The sequence below is a fragment of the Triticum aestivum genome, chromosome 4D (genome assembly GCF_018294505.1).
Source record: "Triticum aestivum cultivar Chinese Spring chromosome 4D, IWGSC CS RefSeq v2.1, whole genome shotgun sequence".
NCBI classification, from domain to species: Eukaryota; Viridiplantae; Streptophyta; class Magnoliopsida; order Poales; family Poaceae; genus Triticum; species Triticum aestivum.
In genome coordinates, this window is record NC_057805.1 from 49123303 (window position 1) to 49146697 (window position 23395).

The window sequence follows — 23395 nt, forward strand, 5'->3', positions numbered from 1 at the left end:
ATGAGTTTTTGTTTTTTGATGTACCGAAGGTAGTTCGGAGTTCCGGGTATGATCACGGACATGAGATCGATATATTGGACGACTATATTCGGACACCGGAAGTGTTCCGAGTAGTTTCGGAGAAACCAGAGTGCCGGGGGGTTACCGAAACCCCCCGGGGAGTTAATTGGGCCTCGTGGGCCTTAGTGGGAGAAGAGGAGGGGCGGCCAGGGCAGCCGCGCGCCCCCTCCCCCTCTAGTCCGAATTGGACAAGGAGGGAGGCACCTCTCTCCCTTCCTTCCCTCTCCTACTCCAACAAGGAAAAGAAGGAGTCCTACTCCCGGTGGGAGTAGGACTCCCCCCTTGGCGCGCCCTCCTCTTGGCCGGCCGCCTTCCCCCCTTGCTCCTTTATATACGGGGGTAGGGGGCACCTCTAGAGACAACAATTGATCATTGATCTCTTAGTCGTGTGCGGTGCCCCCCTCCACCATATTCCACCTCGGTAATATCGTAGCGGTGCTTAGGCGAAGCCCTGCGTCGGTAGCATCATCAACACCATCATCACGCCGTCGTGCTAACGGAACTCTCCCGTGAAGCTCTACTGGATCGGAGTTCGCGGGACGTCATCGAGCTGAACGTGTGCTTAACTCGGAGGTGCCGTACGTTCGGTACTTGGATCGGTCGGATCGTGAAGATGTACGACTACATCAACCGCGTTGTGCTAACGCTTCCGCTTTCGGTCTACGAGGGTACGTGGACAACACTCTCCCCTCTCGTTGCTATGCATCACCATGATCCTGTGTGTGCGTAGGAATTTTTTTGAAATTACTACGTTCCCCAACATGCCAGCGGTGCTATGGCCCACTGTCGGTGACTAAAACAAATTGGTGCAACACGTTCGCTTGTCTTTTCATAGAAACACCCCTCGCTCTATATTTAAATACACAGCAGAGCACGGTAGGTGTTCGAACTCGCAACTTCATATACACGCACGCACTAGCGAACCACTCTACCAAGCACAATTTCATCCCTCTATGGAGATACATTTTTTTGGGGTACTCTATGGAGATACATTTACTCATAACCTGTTGTGAGTGTTCCACTGAACTTGTGGCCCCAGCCCCACCCTAAATTATTCAGTTAGACTCTAAACTTAATTACCAGTTAATGTCATGTGGGCCCATTTATCTGATTGACCAAGAAAATTTGACAGCGTTGACCGTAGCCCCACCCGTCATTCAGTTTATGTTGGGGCTTATATGTGTATAATCAAATACTATTTAGTAGTACACTTTTAAGATTGACCTGCGCTGGTGGGGTGGATTTACATGCAGATGTATAATTAGGTGGTTGTGGGTTCGAATCCATCAACTGCATTCTTTTTTTATTTTATTTAAGGGCCTTTGTTCAAATTAAATAAATTTGAGGGGGTTTTGTGAAAAAAACATGTATCGCCTTGAAGCGATATATGCCGCTGACAGTGGGGCTGTGCATGCGTGGCATGCCACGCCAGCGGCGGATATGCGCGCAGATAGCCGGAGTGACCATATTTGTACCTAAACACAAATTAGATGACCAGAAAACCATATTTTTCAATTTTTAGCACCAATTTGCACATCCCACGCAAGTTCTGTGACTACCGGTGATATTACCTCAAAAGATAACTATATAAGTGAGTACATCGGGCCCAAGGGGGAGCAACCTGCGCTCCCGCATAGGCCCCGTTTTGAGAGGCCCCAAATTTTATACGCAGCAATACATGAACCTCTTGGTCTTTTCCAGGGCCGAGTGGGAAAATCAGAGGCCATGTGTGAAACTCTAAAATGGGCCTTAACTCACTAAAAAACACTCCATAAACATGACTATATAATTATATAAAGATCATAATATCTTATGTACCAATTGGAAATATCAAGAATCATTCCGATTCTTGGTTGTACAGTCTTCATTAAACAACATTATTCTTTTAGTGTTCTTTGTAATAAAATCTTCAATAATTTTTTCATAATCAATCTTCTCCAATATATCACTCTCCAATGTTATTCTGGCCAAATCAGTGAGTCTTTGTTGTGTCATGGTACTGCACATATAGGACTTCAATAGCCTCAATTTAGAAAAACTCCATTCCTCCGGGGCTTCGAGCCCTTTTCTTCTAAAAAAACTCTGTTCCGCTGATCCAACAGTCACAGGGATAGTCAACAGAACTCTATATGCAATAGTTGCATTGGGGAAACAATCATGCCGCTTTAAAAAGTTTAGAATTTCAATTGGCCCGGTTTTCTTTCTTTTGGAATGAAATTTTGAGGAAACATCAACTCCACATAAAGTTCATTAGCATCATCAATGTCAAACTTTCCTATCTTTTTAAGAGCAACCTCAAGATTACCACGAGAAGTTTACAAGCTCCTCTTATCCAATGACTATAACTTTTCAGAGGTAAATAAGCTGGCAACCTTGATATTGGTCCAATCTTTTTGTAACTGAGCTAATTGGTTGATCAACAATACGCATAAAATATTTGACTCTAAATGATTCCTCTGCAGACTGTGTGGCAACATTTGTATCATCTGGGTTGTGATAAAAACTCCACATAAAGTTCATTAGCATCAATGTCAGACTTTCCATCCTTTTTTAGAGCAACCTCAAGATTACTGTAACTTTTCAGAGGTAAATAAGCTGGTAACCCTGACATTGGTCCAATCTTCTTGTAACTGAGCTAATTGGTTGATCAACAATACGTATAAAATACTTGACTCTGAATGATTCCTCTGCAGACTGTGTGGCAACATTTGTGTCATCTGGGTTCTCATCAAAATGTTTTTTCTTTTAATTTCTCGTCTTTTACAAAATGTTGTACCAATATCTATGAATCTATCTCAAGTGCAATTCCTTTGGCTATCTCCAATGCTTGTACAAAAACTAGTTTCCCTATACACCTTGAAAAAAGAAACCAGTCCATTCTTAATCAGCAAGATTAACTGAGCTCGTGCGAATAGTAAAATCGAAAAAACAATTCAAAAAAATCAAAATTTCTGAATTTTTTTGTTAGCAAACTTTGGAAAATGTTTCTAAATTCTTGCAAAGTTTCTTCATAGAATGACAGTTGTGGAAGTCTTGGCAAAAAGACAAAATCGATGCTCCCAAAAAACTATTTTCAAAAGCATTTTGGAGTTCTTTTTTTTTGCACGACTTCCACAAATGTAATTTCATAATAAAAATTTGCAGGTATTGAATTTCTTTATCAAAGTTTGTCACAAAAAACCAGTTTATATCTATTTGTTTATTCATTTTTTTGGGTTTTACTGAAGCATATCCTTTGCTGGCAAGTGTTTGCTTACGGTTATATAGTTTGAGCCGAGAAACTCTGATTGGTACGGTTTAGTTAGTAGTCCAGCGGCCCACGCTCCGGCCAGCCCAATTCCCTCGCACGCGGCGCCTCACTTCTTCTTCCTTCCCCTTCCTCCAAAAAGCAAAAAAAAACTCCTTTCGCCCCCTCCGCGACGGCGAGCCGCCGCCACGCTCCACCCTCCTCCGCCCTAGTCCCTGCTACCTGGCTGCTGCGCCCCTTCCCCGAAAAAGGAAAATTATTCCCCGTCCCTCCGTGCGCTCCAGGTCTTTGCCCCGCGACCGCCGCCGCCGCCGCTTGCCCTCTCCCGGCGGTCGGCTCTGTGCACAAGGGCTGTCCTGGTGCTACACGGCCACCGCACGCCGCCGAGTGTATGCCAAGATGCCAGGTACGAATTCGGACCTCCCCATCCTTCCCTCCGTCCAGCCCAAATAGGTCGGTCGCGCGATTCGTGGCCCTTGTGTCCAAAGCTGACTCCTTGCTGTTCTCTTCTTGTTAATCTCGTAGCCGGGGAGAAGGAGGAGAGGGTGACCATGGAGGTCACCGACGAGATGCTCAAGACCATGGAGGTCGGTCTGGCCTTCCGGGACTATGTAAGGCCTTCAATTCGTCTCTCTCAGCTCTGATTAGAACTATGAGCTATCATCCCTTCTTGTTTGGTCTTTTCTCGAAAAGCAAGAAGCTCATGCGGATAGCTGATTGTCTTAGGGTATGTTTGGATCGCCACCAACGTCTGCCCTACCAAATTTCGTTCATGGCCAAAACATTGGTCTTTGTTTGGGCGATTGCCAACTTTTAGGCATGACAGTGCCTCTTTGGCAATCTAGTTCATTTTCCTAGCCAATGTTGGCCAACTTATGGGCAAGCAAAACCTCAACCTAAATCACAAACCAAACACACCCTTAGTACTGGAGCAACTTACATTGGTCCGAAGAGGGGATTGTAATAGTGTTATTAGGTTTTGTAGAAGAAAAAAGTAGTGCTTTCGCATTGATTGGAAGATGGACTGAAATAGTGCTTCCACCTTCCAGTAAGGACTTAGTTAATCCAAATTCCAAAGGAGTAGAGATGCTTGTGGACTTAGTTTAGATTACTGTAAAAAATGGATCATGTCTACTGCAAGAATACAAATACACAGAGTTTGGAATCCTCTATATCTAAATAGCCAGCCCCCACTAACCTATTTCCCTCAACATGCACATATGCCACCTCAAAACGCAAATATGCATGAGAAAAGGCCCACCTCAACATACAAACATGCATGGGAAAAGATCCACCTCAATAAATAAATATAGCAAATCATGTGTACTTTTTGTTTTAGTTCTCATATTATTAACATAAATACTCACTCCGTAAACTAATATAAGAGCGTTTAGATCACTACTTTAGTTATCTAAACACTCTTATATTTCTTTACAGAGGGAGTATATATGTTCCATACAACCAAATCTCATAGGAAAATATTGCTATCAATTCCCGCTGCAACGCGCGCGGTGTCATCTATTGTACATTGGATAGTAGTGCTTAATGGGTTTGTTTTACTAGTCTTTTTTTTTGTTTTTACATTAATTGGATACCATAATATCAAATTGTAAACGGTGTTTTGAACTAACTACGAACAACTTGCTGAGCTTAGAACATAACAACAGACACCTCTTAGAAGTCTGCTCCTAATTTTGTATTTGAAAAGTCTCTCCTTTCAAAGAAGCATGCATGTGATGAATGCTTATATTTTTTCAGCTTACATATAGTCACTTAATTTTACTTTACATGCATCTTTTCCAGATCATGACATATTTCACTTTACCATAGTAACTTGATATTGTGCTATACAATAATTTTATGGCAGATTGGCAGAATTAGTTCTATGGATTTCCACAGCAAGGCTACAAACTATCTGGTGACAGCCAGTGATGATGAATCGATACGCCTATATGACATTCAAAATGCTGTGTGAGTACAAGTCATTACATAATTTTCTTCTGAAGTTCATGTTATATAATCAGTAAAGAGCTTGATTATATATTATTAGCACAAGACACAATTTCCTAAGATCTAGCTTTTGGTTTGCTAGTTCTTCTGTTTACTACATAATACATTATGTTATTGTTGGATTTGTTTAATATGCAATCGTTTGGGTTAGGCTATACTACACTTGGCTTTTGAAAATGATTTGTTCGACAACTATATGTGGTAAAACCAATATTTGAAAGCAGTCTAATAACTAATTAGAAACAGAATTTGATAGATATCTGATCAGGGGATACACATGATGCCACTCCAAGTCAGATGGCACAGCCTCTCCCGGTCCAGCCTGGCATTTTCTGTATGCCTGGCCCCACATGACTACTGTATTTATTTTTAGTACTAGTAGTTTAGCAAATTTCCTATCATGGAAGTGACTTGATGCATATAGACTATTGTAGTAATTCTATTTTTTTATGTAGTCAGTGCTGTATTAGTCCATGATATGTATTTCATTTCTAATGAAGTTAAAAATTTCAGATGTTTGAAGACCATTAATAGCAAAAAGTATGGGGTTGAATTGGTGTGCTTCACTACTAACCCAACTCTTGTCTTGTATTCCTCGAAAAATGGTTGGGATGGTAAGTAATACCCTGTCTTCGCTTAAGAGTGATTTAAGACGTATACTGAAAATAATGCACTTTTGCAGAATCTCTGCGTCTACTCTCTCTAAATGATAACCGGTTTGTAAGATATTTCAAAGGCCATCTTGACAGGTCTGTTGTACGTAAGACAAATTATGGCCACATATTTCAGTTAATCTAACACGAACAAAAAATCCTTACGCTGTTTGTCTTTTCCAGGGTTGTTGCTATGTCATTATGTTATGAGAAAGACAGTTTTCTCTCTGGTTCACTTGATCGAACTGTTCTCCTATGGGATCTGAGGGCTGACAAAGCACAGGTACAACTATTGATGCTGTAAACTAGAAAACGCTATCTAATAAAACCTCTTTCTGATTGGTCTCTCGTCCATGTCACTTAACTAGCTGCAATTACAGTTAACAGAGCTATTATGGATTTGTTTCTACCTTTTCTTCTCTGTTAAACCATCTTCTTATTCTCCTTCAGATGATTATCCTAAAGCTAGTATACCAAGTACTACAGTTGGGATCGAATCCTTAACATTCCTGTAGCTGTTAATATTTTTGTTCCGGGATGATCATTATTGGATTTACTGTATTATTATTTTAAAGGCAGAAGGTGTCTTGGATATGGTCAATTTATTTATCTGGATTTCTTAACATCTAAACACATATGGTGGCTTCATAGTTGAAGTATTGGATGATTTCTGGCCAGTAAAATGTTCCCTTTGGATTTTGTAGGGCTTGCTGCGTGTGCAAGGGAGGCCCGCAGTTTCATATGATGATCAGGGTTTAGTTTTCGCAGTTGCTTATGGTGGCTATGTAAGGATGTTTGATGCTCGAAAATTTGAGAAGGTAGTAGTGATTGAATGTGTTGTTTGACTTGAATTGTTCGATACGTTTTTAACTATCTTACATCCCTAGGGGCCTTTTAATATTTTCTCCGTTGGTAATGATGAATCAGAAGCCAATATGATAAAGTTCAGCAGTGATGGAAGGCGGCTTCTTTTAACCACCAAAGCAGGGTGTATTCATGTGCTAGATTCATTTCATGGCAACAGTGTAAGCATTTGAACTACCGACTGTCATTTAAGTAATGCAGGCTGAAGGACTTAGAAACACTCCTATGACTACCTTTTTTTGCAGCTAGCAACTTACAATGTTAAGCCAGTTGTAACCAATTCGACATTGGAGGCATCGTTCAGCCCTGATGGAAACCATATCATATCTGGTTAGAAGCCTTTCCCTATCACCCTTTCCTATCATCACTCCATTCTCTTTTCCTAACTAAACCAGTAACCTATTCATTTTTGTTTTTTGTTTTTGTTCTTGCAGGCTCTGGTGATGGTAGTGTTTTTGCTTGGAGCGTCAGAAGTGGAAAGAAGGTATGGAAGAACCTGGCTTGTTACTTTTGTAGTTAAATGATTATTTATATGTTTTAGTTGCTTATAAGTGACATACAATAAGTGAACTAGCGCAATGCTTGCAGAGAGGACCATCTAGCTTGATGATTTGTTCTGAATTTCGATAGTTCGTGAATTATGAAACAATTCTGAAAGGGAACCTAAAAAAACAAGAATTGAAAAAACAAATATTGCGGGGGTAATCAATCAACATTTCTGCTTGCATTTCTATCCTGAGTTCTGGTAGTAGAGTGATTGTGGATTGTTAAGTCGAACTTGCACTAAGATGGTCGGGCCTGCAGGTTGCGCGGTGGGGGAGCACAGATAGCGAGCCACCATTGGTTAGGTGGGCTCCAGGATCGTTGATGTTCTTGACTGGATCTTCAGAACTATCCTGCTGGGTCCCGGACCTATCGAAGCTGGGATCGTTTGCCGTGACCAAGTAAACTGATTGTTCTTGTAAGTTTGCATACATTACTTTTAGCCATCTGCATAAGAGTAATTTGATTTTCCCATGTTAAGAAAAAAAAACTCGATTGTTTTCTGTAGATACTGACATTTGACGGATCAATGCGGCTTATCAAGTATGCATATCTAAGGTAGCAAGGATGATCAACTTTCCACTGGCATTCAGCTGTGAATACGAGGAAGAATAAGCTGTAGCACATTGTATGTCTAGACCGTGGCCTCTCATCTCTCATGTGTCGTTAGGCTTTCCGCGACACTGTTTGCCTTGGTAGAGTGTATGTATAACTGTAAATTGAGCTCCTCATTGCGCACAGATGTGATACTGAATCTAAACTATGCGCCGTGTGAACAGGTTTTCGCGATTTATCATGTTTTATCATATCATGTAGCACTTCACTCAGTATGATGTCAGTAGTTAATATTACTGTTTCCAAGTGTGCGTTTGCCAAATTTGCCTTTGTAACGAGGTTAATACTTGAAAAATGCTTCAATTGTTAGGCATGGGTTCTCTCCAGTCTGCGTTGGTATTTTGAAGGATGACGCTTGAATCTTGATAAAAGAAGGGCACCAATGCTCAGAAGATGCTTAGTGCTAGAACAACGCTCTAACTCCAATACGTAGAAGACTTATCAAGAGTAAAAAACCACTAGTAACATAAGATGCAAAAACGAGCAGAAATTGGCCATGCTAATCAATCTGTAATGGTATACAAATGCCTCTTGAGCAAATGCGCAATGCGAAAAGTTAGCTTAGTCATTTCCATTTCATGGTGTGCTGAGCAAACGGCCCTTGGTCGTCATCTTCCCTTGGTTTCTGCTGGTCATGGTTTCACTTGTGCTAACAGGCTTGCGAGGAAACTTCTGATCTCAGATCGCCGTCGGCCGTCGCCTGGACCTGCGCGGCGTACTGCAGATTCCACAGAACCTCTTCGATGGAGGGTCGGGTCGAGGATTCGACGGATAGGCATTTGATCGTGATGGAGACCACCATTGACAGTGAATCCTGCGATGAGGTCCCGAGCACGACCGGGTCCAGAACATGCTCGCGCTCTTCCTGGCATGATAGAGACATAACCTGCAGATACAGGCAAATATTTCTAAGACAGTGAATTAGTGTTTATTTTTTCGCTCATAAGTGTTACTACAAATAAAGCGTATCCATGCTGGCTTCAGAGAGATGTGGGGCCTTAGCCGAAACACTGATCGTGACAAATTAGTCAGGGTACTGAATTCTGTATGAGCTTCTCTGTGAGCAGCATCACTGAGAAGGTTCATGCATTTAACAGATCACTTTTAGCTTACTGCATATGTCTACTACATTAGATGTATGATAATAATTCTGATAATTATTTTCTTGGCAACTTCAGAGGTAATCTCTTAGTGGACAGACCACAACCAACTCAGATCTTTATAAGAGTAGAGATAAAGTTGGATGCTTTCACTCCCAAATATCTCTAAAAAATCTAAGCCAACACTGCAATCCCTTTTTGGGCAGGCAAGTAATTGTGTTATAACCATGTTAGCAAAACCAAATGTGTATACTAACAGTGATAAACCATAGGAAACCCCATTTTCTCTAGTTATCAAATGAAGCATATAAACAGTAGTACGGGCCTTCTTTGGAGCGCATATTCTAAAAGGGCATGGATGGAAAAACATAGGATTAGAGTCACGGCTTGTGAAATCAATTTCTTTTTACTGTAGGCTTGTGAAATCATTGCGAAATAAAAACCAAGAAAACAAGCATATTGAAAGCCAAATAAAACATGAATATGAGGCAAGGATCCATCTAAGCATCATCTAAATCTTCACTATAAAGCAAGAGGGGGACACATACCAGTTCACTTAAAATAAAAGGATCTCCTTTTCTATGCAATTTGGAGCCCATAAGTGCTTCAAGTATAATGCAACCAAAAGAACATACATCATCCTGCAAAGTTTCCCTACAAAAACATCGATAGACGTTACAGTTTCGACATGGCTGAGCATCATTATAGAATGCTTCAACTCTGTAACCAGATTTGCTTATCTATTTTAGTAAATTGGTGCAATGGTAGATGACTCAGGGACTTACAATTCTTCAGCATTATTTTGTATGTATCTCTGCCCTTCTCCTATTGCCTGTAAACCCAAAGAATTATTGGCATTAAAAACAAGCATGGATTATCCTGAATGCACATGTATTAAAAATAGGGGATCAAACATGATATGATAATTTCGTTTAAATGGCAAGCCAACCTCATGTTTGTATATCTCCTCTGTGATCATGGACAAACCGTAGTCGCTCAGTTTCGCAATATGGTGTTCATCAAGCAAAATATTAGAAGTTTTCAACCGATTATACAAGGAACCAGGAATTATTCCTGTATGTAAGAAATGAACAGCCCTTGCAATGCCGATCAGCACATGTAGTCTATCACACCATTTCAGTGTTTTCTCAGGAGTAGAGCCTGCCAAGAAAGGCATGCACAAATAAGAAAATTAGATAATTGAATGGTTATCAATTCATATAACCTTAATTACTGATATTTTGGTGTAGTTCCTTACCAGAAAGATAAGAAGACAGAGTCCCATTAGGTACATATTCATAAACAAGAAAAACCCTTTTTACACTTGACTCATCGACTGCGTTGTCAATACAGTGCCCCAAGAGGCAAACCAAATTTGGGTGGCGAAGCTTCGCAAGTAGATCTAAACGAAGCTTTAGATTTCTTATTGAATATCTCTGGTGCAATGCCAAACATCTTATTGCAATCACGGTTCCATTCTCTAGTTTTCCCTTGTATAGCTGAAGATCAAGGGAAAAAAGTGTATGACAACCAAGCTGTAACAAATGCAACACAAAAATAGTATGGCTGTAGGAACTTGAATGCTACTAAATTTTCCAATTTGCATCACTACGAAGTCAAGTAATTATGTTGCTAACATTTTAAGTAGATTTATTATGCATCTGATATTTAATGTAAATTCGAATTTAAATTGGTGAATCTATGAACAAATCAGCAAACCTTTCCAATGGATCCCTCGCCTAAAAATGCCGATCGTTCAAAGCATTTTGTTGCTTCTTTTAGCTCTTCTAAAGAAAATACACGATGTGTGGGCATTACTTGCGACCCAAACTTCACAGCCTGAGATATGTACCCTGCAATGAAGAGGGCTAGAAAATGATTCAAAGTGACACCAAATAAAGAAGTAAAATGTCTCTTGCGAGGTATTTGCAAATAGGATATCGGAATTTCTTCAAAACATGGAAGTACCACCATCATCATGCCATTCAGCTGAAGCACATTTGGATACAGTTACAAGGTATAGGATAGTGCAGAGTAGGTGTAAGATGGGAACAAAGGCAGGATAATTAACATGTAAAAATATGTGGATTAACATTCTCTGTATAAAGCATCTGAACTCATAAAGTATCACATCTGCTTCATCTAAAGAAGAAAGAAATGGGCTGGCTAACTCCACGCATTTTCGTAAATAGAAAAGCAAACAATGGGATTCATACATGACACATGTCAACGTCCAGTAAGACCTCGGGGGGAGAGGGGGTATAAATGCAATATTACTGGAGAACAAGTCTTACTTGCACTTTCTAGCAGTTCGGAGGACATTCCTGGAGTCGAATTATCTTGCATTTGCTTTTGCAGCAATTGTTGTTCTGCCGTAACTCTCTGACAGTTCCTTTTGTTTGATGCCACTAATAGAAGAGAAAGAACAAGCACAATCAGCACTATACCGACGATAGTAACCACAAGCCCAACATCCTTGCCTGATCTTCTCCCCTCATAAGGTTGTTGACAATAGTTAGCCTCATGCTGGTGTTCAGGGTCAGCACTAAAGCAATTCCCGTCGAACTTAACAACCCTGTTATTCAAGTTGGCACTTAGACAAGCAGGCAGGTCACCTGTGATTCGGTTGGTAGACAGATCCACAAAGCCCAGGGTGCTGCTGCATGTTAAACTACTCGGAAGTGATCCACTGAGCATGTTGGCTGCCAGATTCAGATAACTCATGTTTGGGAGATCAAAGAGTTCTTCAGGGGGGCTGCCCTCGAGAAAGTTGAATGAGAGATCGAGGTGTTGGAGCCTTTTCAGTTGACCAAACTTTTCAGGAATTTCACCCTTGAATGAGTTCTTGCTGAGCAGGACTGTCACCAATGCTGTAGGCATGTCTGGAAGCTCTCCATCTAACTCGTTATCCCTCAAATCCAACATCTCAAGTTTTACCAAACTGCCCAAAGCTGGAACCTCGCCTGAGATATTGTTGCCGGCAAGAGCTAGCTCGTTGAGCATTGTAGCTTTACCAACTGAAGCTGGTATTGGCCCCTTCAACCGGTTACGCTGCAAACGAAGGACCGTGAGGTTCGAGAGCGAACCAAACCAGTCTGGCACAGTTCCATTGAAGTAGTTACCATCCAGTGTCAGGGTCTGAAGCCTCGACATCGCCGACAGCTTCGGAGGGATCGACCCATACAAGAAATTTGAGCTCAGATCAAGCACTTGAAGCGAAGACAACCGGTGAATCTTGTCTGGGAGAGGGCCCCATAAGCCCAAAGACACCAGGATCACAACCCGCAAGGTAGTCAACCTTGTCAGCGTAGTGACAAATGAATCGATAACAAAGGCTTCAGAGAGGCTAACATTTGGAAGAGGATAGCCACTGAACTTTGGTGGCTTAGTGATCCTATCACCAACGATCTTGAGCTCCGTAACGGCATCCCCCTCGCACGTTACGGTGACCACCGAAGTGGGCTGAGTGTAGCAGGGGTTACCACTTGGGTTATTCCAGACTTCCAGCTGCCTGGGGTACTCCAGCTGCTTCCTGAGCTGCTGCAGCAGCTCACTTTCTGAGGACTGCTCGCTTGTTCGGAATAACATCAAACAGGTTATGGCCATCACAAAGGCACTTAACTGCCAAGCCATTGGAGCCCAGCTTTGTGCCCAAGACTGTATCCTATTTCAACTGCCTGCCTGTGTATCTTGGCAAGTTGTACGCTTTCCAATTTCTCGACCAGGAGTTCCAGAGTTTCAGCCAGGACTTTGATATTGAAAGGCAGGGTGGAGAATCGCAGCAGCAAAATTGCTCGTTGAAACGCAGGAAGGAGAATTGCAGCAGCAAAATTGCTCGTTGAAAGAGCTTTGCTTTTATTGATCTACAGGACCTGTTTCCTGCGCGAAAATTAACAATTTTCAGTAAGTTAGCGAGGGTGAAATAATGAAGGCCAAAAGCATATGTGTCTTACTCTTATCCTAAAAAAAGGATAGCGAATCTGTCACAGAAGCTGATTCGCATAATATCGCTCACCGTAAAAACACCCCAAACTATTTTGGCGGCTGGTGGCAGCAAAATCCCAAACAATGTCTAGTCCACTTTGAACAAGAAAAATAGAGGGAATGGTTTTTACTTGTTAGCAGTAAAAATATATTTGAAGGTGCAGGCTTGTAAGTAAAACTGTTTGGACCCGACAAAGAAAATGACACACTGTGACAACTACAGGGGGGAGAGCATTGATTTTCAATAAGTGCACAGCAGCAACTACAGTAAATTGAACATATTCTACTTCTATATATATATATATATATATATATATATATATATATATATATATATATATATATATATATATATATCTATCTCAAACTCGTCCGTTAATTTTTGAAGGAATGTTAAGACTCCTCTTGCAAGCAAAAAGCAGAAGGGGGGGAATGATAAACAAGTTAGATACTTACAAATCTGAGCTTGCAAGCAAAAACCTAAAAAAAGACAGCCCAAAAAAGCAGCAAACTTGAAGGCAAAACAAAATTGCGGCGGGGAAAGGAAAATGTAATAATTTCTTTGTGGGAATCTTTGGATGTTCTCTTCCATTATCTACACACACAAACAAAAAAAACTCAAAATGATAAAGAAAATTGAAGCAAATTTTCTTCCATTTTCTAAAACTTAAAGCAAATTGGAGTTTCCAGGTAGAGATGAGTGGGGAATCTCTTCGCACGGGGAAGATGAAGAATGCATAAACTTCACTCCAAATCACACACAGAAACAGAGCAAGAGAACTGCAAAGAAACAGGGAGGCACGAAGGCAACGAAGAGCAGGAGCATAGTTTATCAACACTATAAATTATCCACCGCAGACAAACAAGGAGAATCTCTGACCTAATGCCGGCCGCCGGGGGTTCCCCGAGAACCACCACCGCGGGTCACAGGAGCTTCCCCACCTCCTTGCTCACCCGCAAAGGTCAGGAGCGGCGGCGGGCAAGAATTAAGGGAGAGAGAGGCGGGGCAGGTGAGACGCGCGGCTGCCCGCGGCGCGAGAGACGCTGGCTGCTGCTGCTGCTTGCTTCAGGGCCCCAATGCACATGGGATCTCTCACCCGACACCCGCCTCCCCCAGCAAGGCAGCAAGCGAAAGCCGGCGACGGGCCTCCACCTGCGCGCGAGTAATGGCCCGTCGGCGGGGTGACGGACGCTCACACAGCCGAGCCAACGCTACCCAGCTGCTGCCTACCGGCTACCGCCGCACCTCACCACCAGGGAGAGAGATCAATCGAGTCGAGCAGAGCAGCCATCCTCCATTGTTACTGGTTTACAGTACTCGGGACGGGGCCTGGCGGTAGCAGAGCGAGCAATAAAAGCACGAGGCGGAGTGGTTGGGGGCGGCAGAGTAACCGCTTTAATGTCTTTTTTGACTGCGCTGCGCCTCTGGGAGCGGGACTGCCGACTGCGTGGGGAAGGCAGCCAGCCGTCTGGGAAGGATGCCTCCCGTCCAAGGAGAGCTCGTCTGGGATCGTCTGCGCTCATCGGTCCTGGTGATCTGTGATGGATGGATACGGTCTCTGCTGTCGCAGTGGAATTTTGCCGTAAGTTTTGGTATAGATGGGTTGATCTGATGTGATCGTTGTCCATGGTCCACGGCTTTGGTTGGACGCTACCAAGGGGCAAGTCCTTGTATTTTTCACGCTAGTAGATGCAGAGAAGAAGGGTGCCCATTCTTGGTCCAGAACGCAGAAGTGTGTAGTACTTCTCCAAACCAACCTCTGAAGTAAATAGTGAGAAACCATCACATCACATGTGTGTGTACCGCGTAACTATCATTTTTTTAGGATGTAAGTGGCAAATAAATAGCGTCCAATACCGTTTAGTTAGTTTTTGCTAGCTTGATAGTTCATTTTCTTCAAACAAGCAGAAAACCTTTTTGAACTATCATATCATAAGTGGACTTTAAACGGTATTAAACGGGACCGGTTTACATCCCTACTTTTTTATTGCCAAAAAGCTATCAAATTTCTTCTAAAATTTTGTTAAAAACTACCACATTATGCTCGTGACCGGTTTAGCCAAACTAAAGGCCATTATGACACCAGTGGTCCACCAGTCAGGGCTAGCATGGCACAAAAGTCAACTCTGTTACGCCGGACCGTTAAGTTGTTCGCTATGAAAAATGGGGCCCACAGTCCGCATCAACCCTCTTCTCTCCCAAAACATTTCCTCTCTAGGACAATTCATCGAGCGGCTAGTATGCGTGTCGGAACACGGGCTGCTCGTCCCCAGCTCCTCGCGGCCGCGTGCTGCCGGCCGCCTAGCCACTTCCCCTCTGTCGGTGTCAAAACTGGCCGATCTCGGGTAGGGGGTCCCGAACTGTGCGTCTGAGGATCCAAGGTAACAGGAAGCAGGGGACACGATGTTTTACCCAGGTTCGGGCCCTCTTAATGGAGGTAATACCCTACTTCCTGCTTGATTGACTTTGATGAGTATAGGGGTTACAAGAGTTGATCTACCTCGAGATCGTAATGGCTAAACCCTAGATGTCTAGCCTGTATGGTTTGTCTTAGCCTTTACGGACTAAACCCTCCGGTTTATATAAACACCGGAGGGGCCTAGGGTTGTACGGAGTCGGTTTACAAAGAAAGGAAAGTACACATCCGGACGCCAAGCTTGCCATCCACGCAAAGGAGAGTCCCATCCGGACACGGGGGAAGGCCTTCTATCTTGTATCTTCACGGCCCATCAGTCCGGCCCATGTCACATAGCCCAGACGCCCGGGGACCCCCTAATCCAGGACTCCCTCAGTAGCCCCTGAACCAGGCTTCAATGACGATGTGTCGGGCGCGCAGATTGTCTTCGGCATTGCAAGGCAGGTTCCTCCTCTGAATACTCCAAAGCAGTTGAACAAGAGAACTATATCCGGCTCTGTATAACAGTTACAACCCTGAACCACAAGGGCAAAATACTTAAACAAAATAAGTCATGTACACTGACAGCTTTTTCGGCGAGACGTTATGCCTGGCCGTATTATTATTTCGAACCGTTTTTTAGCCTCTCGCTTCGCGTTTTGAGGCGCGGTCTTCATTGACACGTCTTGTCAAAGCAGAGATCGTGTCCCCTTATCGCGGGATTCTCATCAATACGGGTTTGGGTAATCCAACTGTGCCGTTTGCACGACCCCTTGGGAATAGGCAAGTTTTAAGGCTCATGAGGGGGCGTTTGATATTCACTGCCTTTATAAGAGGATAAGGACCCATCTTTTTACCCCACACCTTCTTCTTCCTCAGCCTTCCCATCATCGAGCTCCAGCGCTCAAGCTTCAATCTTTTCCATCACCACCAAACACTCTAGCCATGTCCAGATCTGGCTCTCAAGGCAAGTGGGTGGCCTCCTCCGTGACGGAGAAGGACATCAAGGAGCTCTGGGAGGCGAGGTACTTGACAGCGGAAATCGCACACAGGCTCCCTGCAAAAGAGCAAGTCATCCCCACTCCAGAGCCCGGTGAGAGGGTTGTGTTCATCCCTCACTTCCTCCGCAGACTAGGATTTCCCCTCCACCCCTCTATTCGTGGTCTCATGTTCTATTATGGGCTAGATTTTTACGATCTAGCCCCAAACTCCTTCCTCCACATCTCGGCATTCATCACATGTGTGAGGCATTCCTCTGCATCCCCCCACACTTCGGCCTATGGCTCAAGGCTTTCAACATGAAGCCGAAGGTGGTCGGCGGGCAGCACGCGGATTGCGGCGGTGCCATGGTGAGCAAACTCCCCAATGTTATCTGGCCCAGAGGGGCCTTTGTGGAGACCGTCAAGACATGGCAGCAGGAGTCGTTCTACATGACCGAACCCTGTGGCACCAAGTGGGCGGCCGCTCCTGCTTTCAGATCCGGATCCCCGTTGCGGCTTGCGTCATGGACCAACAAGGGTCTGGACTGGGGATCATCCGACGAGGTGTTGATGCTACAAAAGCGCATCAAAAGTATCATAGAGAAGGACACCAGCGTCACTGACGTGATCCAGGTGATGCTCATCCGCCGAACCCTTCCCTGCCAACGCCGACCTCTCCGCATGTGGGGGTTCAATCCGGAAGGGCCGCAGACTCTGTAGCGATTCTTTGGCACGACGCACGAAGCGATCTGGAAGCTGCTCTTCAAGACTCAAAAGTCGTGGCCAGATATGTCCGAGGACATCGGCCTCGACTGCAATCATCCGGCTTCCCCGGTAAGTGCTAAATTTCCGAACATGACTTAGTTCATCAATCAAAGGGGGTGCACTGAGAATTCCATCATGTAAACAAGGCTGGACAAAGAAGGCGGAGCGGATCAGGTGTCTGGCTCCACTCCCCGAAAACCCAGCTGATCCTCTGTTAATGAGGATGCTGGTCCCGACGCCCTATCAGGCGCCGGAGAAAAAGGCCAAGAAGAAGAGCAAGGAGGCCAAAGGTGGTCTCCGCCGTAAAGGTACTTCGGACGCAGTGTCCGGAGAGACCAAAACTCATTCCTCCCACGAGGAAGATGAAGATGAAGAGGAGGAGGAAGAAATCAATTCTCCCCCTAAGGGGAGGAGGAAGAAAAGGGCGGCCTCTGTGGACCCAGAGGTGGAGGCGCCCAAGAGGGGGAAAATATCCCTCCCGGACGGCTCGGATTCGGATGCTGAAGCCATCCCCGAGTGGCGCCCCCGACCGAAGCCCCTCGCCGCATTGTAAGTATACGAGGGTGCCATTCATATGCCCAATCTTTACGATTGTAATTTAACACATTGTATGCTGCAGTCCAGCCCGCGATCTCCCCCAAAAATCATCAGAGGGGAATTCTTTGGATCCGGGGATGATGGAGAGCGAGTTGCCTCCGGGAGCCTCCCCGCCTATCACCACGGATGACACCGAAGTTTTGTCCCGAAGAGCCTCTCCGGGCAACGGAGCGGTACGGGAGGCCGCCAAAATGGCGCCAGAAGATAACGCCTTGGCTGCCGAAAACACGGGGGGAGTAATCCCCATGGAGACTGACGGCGGGGGCCTTGACCAGTCCGGCCCCCAGCCGAACACCGTTCCGGAAACTCAAGTGGCTCCGGAACCGAATAAGCGACCCCCTTCAAGGGAGGGAGGAGCACCAACTCCAGCGGCGACCTCCACTAATCCGGAGGCGCCGAACACATTGATGGAGGCACTGCAACGTGCTTCCATCGTGGAGGAGCACCGCACCCTGATGGGTGTGGTGGTTGAAAAGGTCCAGTCCACCAAGAGCAGGCTGAACAAAGCCTTCACTAGCCTGCTAACAGGCTTCGAGGTATGTAATGTAATATTCCTGACCGCTTTTCATAAGAAAAATATACATGTATATAGATAGTAGCCCCTGAGACTCTGTTCGTCTTTTGAAAAGGGGCGAACAGAGGATCGATAATATTCGCATGAGATAATGTACTTTTCTATGTTGAGAAGCAGGCTTCACTTTTAGCGGCAACCGCCCAGGCCGCCGAAGTATCCGAGCTTAAGCGTAAGCTGGGGCTGGCTGATGAGGATCTCGTCCGCATCAACAAGAGGTTTGATGAAGCGCAAGGTATGTTTCAGAATATCTCGTTCATGCCTGTATTGATATGCATACTCTGAGTCGAAGCTCAGGCGCTGCTATGTGTATGGTTGCAGGCAGTGCTGCTGCGGTCAAGACTCTCAGGGGTGAACTTGCCCAAGCTAAGGAGCAGGCAAGGATGAACAAAGCGGCCGCTGATAAAGCGGTCGTGGACCTGAAGTCTGAATAGGTCGTCCGCCGTCAGTACGAGGAGCGGGTGACCGAAGTGGAACAAGCGCTCAAGGACGCCGCCAGCAAGTGCGAGTCCCTAGAGGAGAAGAATAAAGCCCAGGCGACCGACCTTGCCAAGGCCCTTCAAGAGGCCAAGGAGGCGCGGGCCGAATCCCGAGCAGCGCGTGAGGAGATCAAGCAGGCCGAATAGATAGCGGCCGGTAAGCCCTTTCTCTTACAGAGTAAATTCGGCAATCGGAAGTATGCCTTGCTCACTCAACTGTGGAGTGCTCCAGACGCCTTTGCGGATCTTCCGAAGAGTGCCGCCGATGGCGCGTAGTTCTTCCGGGCCCAGGAGGGGCACACGACGGAGAAGCTATGCCGGTCACAGTTCGCGGCGCAGGAGCGCCCAGCGCTGTTGAATGACCGGATGGCGCAGTGGGCCGAGTTGCATAGGATGTCCAGATTGGCCATAAGGGACGTCATAGTCCGGTGGTGGCCAACCGAACCCATTCCAAGCAATTATTTCGGCCTGGTGCAGCGACTCGTCGACGCGCTGCCCCGAATTGACGCGGTCAAGCGGCCGTCATGTATAGAAGGTGCGCGGATGGCCTTTGCCCGTGTCAAGATGCACTGGGTGAAAATGAAGGCCACCGTCGTGGCAGTCGAGGGCCCGCCAGGAGGCAAGGACCATCGCAAGCCGGAGCGCTATTTCGAAGACGTCCTAGAGGGTGCCCGTTTGATAGAGGGTCAATGCTCGAAGGATATCATGTTCGAATAAATGTATCCGAACTGCCCGGATTATAAACCAAGGCTTTTGTAATATATTTGTGCCTTTTATCTTAAAGTATTTTTCCTCCTGTGCGGCCGTTTTTAGTTCTTGAGAGTTTACCAGTCATCGGCTTCAGCCCCCACGTAGATACTACGGGGGTGTTCGGAATAGCACATGACCACACTTGACCCAACGTCTTGGTCCGTAAAGGAGGTGTCAGCGCGGCAAACCAGGCAATCGGACTATGCGGCTTTATCACTCTCACTTAGCCATAGGAGTTTGACAATGGGACTGTAAGATAGCCCCTGGTGCGTATGCGGCTATCCGAACTTGGATGCCTTAAGCACGTGAGTGGAAAGAGCCAGTCCTTCGTGTAATACGGAAGAAATCGCTAGAGATTTAGTAAGTCGCCGAATTGCTGACCAGCTCTCGCCGCATCATGACAGTCAGTTTTCGGCTTTCTCTACTGAGGTGCTTAACCGGGCGAACCAGAAACACAATCGCAGTAGTTCTCCCTTTACTACCTTAGCCGAACAAGCAGAACGTAAGGTAGCAAACACAGGAGCCGAGCAACCCAATTATTGACCAAAGACATGATTCAGAGCCGATGCATATAATGCAGTATTCGGGACGCCAAAATCTACTCTGAGAGTGTTCGGACTTTCTGTTTTCGAAAATATATATGGCTGAATAGAGCCCCTCGCGATTTAAGTCGTGTCGAGGTGGATATGCCAATCTGACATAAAGGGGGAAGACAGATTAAGAAATAAGCCAGTACCGAACAAGGTTGGGCGAAATTGTTTCCATTATGGTCTGATTGGTACGTCAAAACGTATTTTTACAGAAGATGCCATAAGCATCAAGGGTATTTTACATGTCGAGAACAAGGGAAAGCTGTATACAGGTCCTAAAAAGGAAAGATGATCTTGAAGATCTTTTGGACACTCTGCCGCACGTCTGCGACGCTTTTCGCCTTGGTATATGATCCTTTAAGGGGATCAACAATCGAGTATACATAAGGATCCTGGAAAGGGGCCCTTGGTACCATCGGAAAGTGATGTGGGTTCACTACAAAAAAAAGACACTTCCGTGATGATACGTGTTTGTCACAGTAGGTCACGTTTTCTATCATGCATGTACATCCATGACAAATTTATGACAGAATCAAGATAGTCATACCTGTGCTGTCGTAGAAGTGTTCCATGACATTACCAAAATTATCATCACGGAAGTGTCCACTTCCATGACGATAAATCGCGCGTCATAGAAGTGCTTTCGTCAAGGGTGACCGACACGTGGCATCCACCGTAACAGAACGCGATTAAGCTATTGGGTCTGGTTTTGGATCCGATAACCCGTTAACAGCCCGAACCAATGGGGATTTTCCACGTGTAAAATACTCATTGGCCGGAGGAAACACGTGTTTGCTCACCGTTGGGACAGGTGTCACTCATCCAATGGGTGAGATGCGCCTATGATACGTTGACACGTGGACAGGCCCAAAAGTGGCCCATAAAGATTAAATGGGCCGGCCCAACTAAAGGCCCACAAGATTTAGCGGGCTATAATGGGCCGACCCAACTAAAGGCCCACAAGATTTAGCGGGCCATAATGGGTCGGCCCAGCTAAAGGCCCATAAGATTTTGCAGACCATAATGGGCCGGCCCAGCTAAAGGCCCAACATTCTCAGTTAAGGCCCGTACGGCTAGTGTCAAATCGGCCCGTCAACGGCCCGTCCTAAACTTTTCATCATCGTGGCCCATTGTCACTTCTGGCCCGTTAACAGTCCGCTAAGAATTTGGGCCGAATTACGGCCCGGTGTGTTTCCGGCCTGTTAAAGGTCCTGCTTCATTTGGGCCCATTTATAGGCCATTGAAACTTTTGGCCCATAAACGACCGTGAAGGATATGGGTCATATTCGGCCATGTCTGACATTCGGCCTGTTATAGGCCCACTACATATTTGGGCCACTTTCAGCCTGTTGTGACTTTCGGCCTGTTAACGTCGGACGAAATCCATGGGCCATATGTGGCCCAACGCCACATCGGGCCCACTAATGGCCCATATAAAAATGACACTAATCAAGCCCGACCGAACTTTCGGCCTGTTAAAGGCCCGTGTAGTAGGTCGGCGCATTTACGGCCCGTTTGAATTTTGGCCTGTGGACGATCCGCGTTGTAAATGGGCCGACCAGTGGGTTATTTGGCACAATCAGGGCCCAATCTTACTTTCGGCCTATTAAAGGCCCATGTTTTTATGGGCTCGAGATATTTACACATGTAAACGGCATATTATTACTGAGGGCCCAGATTATATTTAGGCATGTTAAAGGCCCACTATGGGCACATGCCTACCAGAAAAATATGAAAGCTTATGCTGATTTAGGCCCAGATACTTTTAGTGGGCTACATGCAAATTTCGGCCCAGAATCATTTTTAGCCCAATTGGAATGGGCCCGACGAATGTTGGCATGTTGGGCTCCTACAAAGCTTTCGGCCGAATACATTACTAAGATAAACCTACACTATACAAAAATAGCGTCGTAATTACTGCAGCCTTTGGCAGCATCATAAATGCTGTATCACAACAAAATAAATTCCAACCATACAACAAAAGGCCTGTTGGCATAAAGTTTACAGTCCTTGCAGATAAAAGCACCATCAGATGTATAGAAGCACAGATCATTTGACCTGAGTGCTTATGTTTCAGGCTGTAGAATCTGATGGAGCAGCACGATCTTCCCCCTTTTTCCGCCATTGGTCTTGAACAACGAAGCAAATGTCTGATAGTCTGGTTTCAAAACCATTCATATCTTCACGACATTTGTCAACCACTATTTTTGTTTCCGACACAACCTCCATTAGGGATTGGACTTGTGTCTGGAGCACAGATATATCACTCTGTCTAGCCGGAAGATTTTGTTCAGTAGGTGATTTGGATGAGGTTACCTTGACAACCAACCCAGAATTAAGCACGAAGGTGCTTTTTGCACTGTTAGTGGAGAGATACTGATGCACTGCAGCAAGAGGTGACATTGTGCCTATGGTAGCCTCGTCACCTTCAGGTGGTTGTGGATGTTCAATCATTTGTTCCATAGCTTGCTGAAAGTTTGAACTTGTAGATTAGTGTACCAGATAAGTTACTAATGAGACAAAAACAAACAAAGTAGGTTTCACGTTTATACATAACTTATTTTGGTGAACTACTGTAATACATTGGCATGTATTGTAGTGCCAACTACATAATAAAATCACTTTCGGAACATATGTCCATGTAGCATTCCTACTGTATTGTCTATTTCCTCACATTCGTTGACATCTAAGGATAAAGAGACATGGTTTAAAGTAGGATGAACATAGTATGACATCATTCATATCATGGGCAAACAGATATAAAACAAACAGGCTATTCTATCATTGTATGCGCACGTGAACATCACAACTAGATTACAGATCAAGACCAAAAGAATATCCTTCATCTCTTTTAAACCATGTAAGGTGAAATGATACGTTAAGACAACTGTGTATAAAAGTGAACAAAGTAACTGACATTGGCTGCAAACCAAGCAGTTAAATGAACACATCACAATACCAATCAGTTCAAAGGCAGGAGGAGTAAGGACTTACAACAGCAGCCTGAACTGGTGTGCTCATGCCCTTCATCTTGGTGGTGTGGCAATCCTTGAAGATTTGCACTGCATTCGGTTCAGGTTCTTTTTGGTCCGCACGGGTTTTCCTCTGTATTTGGAACAAGTCAATATAGATATGATAATATGGCACAGAAAAAAGAAGGAAGTAGCAGCTATTTACAAGAGCCTTGCAGT

General features: G+C 44.9%; 2 protein-coding genes across 2 annotated transcripts; one reads left to right on the forward strand and one right to left on the reverse strand.

Moving 5' to 3' along the window:
- The first annotated feature begins 3392 nt into the window (after positions 1-3392).
- LOC123096107 (protein ANTHESIS POMOTING FACTOR 1) lies at positions 3393-8204 on the forward strand. The gene is made up of 12 exons (XM_044517711.1): positions 3393-3713; positions 3833-3918; positions 5175-5278; positions 5831-5931; positions 6000-6066; positions 6154-6253; positions 6675-6788; positions 6858-6995; positions 7080-7164; positions 7269-7318; positions 7639-7795; positions 7886-8204. The coding sequence occupies exons 1-11, from the start codon at positions 3707-3709 to the stop codon at positions 7780-7782; spliced, it is 996 nt and encodes a 331-aa protein (XP_044373646.1). The 5' UTR covers positions 3393-3706; the 3' UTR covers positions 7783-7795; positions 7886-8204.
- A 236-nt stretch (positions 8205-8440) lies between these two features.
- Positions 8441-14508, reverse strand: LOC123096106 (probable inactive leucine-rich repeat receptor-like protein kinase At3g03770). The gene is made up of 8 exons (XM_044517710.1): positions 13957-14508; positions 11387-12971; positions 10812-10945; positions 10351-10591; positions 10042-10253; positions 9878-9924; positions 9641-9746; positions 8441-8878 (listed from the first exon to the last, which is right to left on the reverse strand). The coding sequence occupies exons 2-8, from the start codon at positions 12723-12725 to the stop codon at positions 8642-8644; spliced, it is 2316 nt and encodes a 771-aa protein (XP_044373645.1). The 5' UTR covers positions 12726-12971; positions 13957-14508; the 3' UTR covers positions 8441-8641.
- Positions 14509-23395: the final 8887 nt, after the last annotated feature.

Bases quoted from the DNA above. Each gene is read 5' to 3' on its own strand.
- LOC123096106 (XM_044517710.1), bottom strand. From the start codon at position 12,725: ATGGCTTGGCAGTTAAGTGCCTTTGTGATGGCCATAACCTGTTTGATG. The intron at 9,925-10,041 runs GTTGGCTTGCCA...TTGGGTTTACAG, and splicing joins AGGAGATATACAAACATGAG to GCAATAGGAGAAGGGCAGAG. The intron at 9,747-9,877 runs GTAAGTCCCTGA...ATGTTTTTGTAG, and splicing joins CAAAATAATGCTGAAGAATT to GGAAACTTTGCAGGATGATG.
- LOC123096107 (XM_044517711.1), top strand. The intron at 3,919-5,174 runs GTAAGGCCTTCA...ATTTTATGGCAG, and splicing joins GTCTGGCCTTCCGGGACTAT to ATTGGCAGAATTAGTTCTAT. The intron at 7,319-7,638 runs GTATGGAAGAAC...TCGGGCCTGCAG, and splicing joins GCGTCAGAAGTGGAAAGAAG to GTTGCGCGGTGGGGGAGCAC.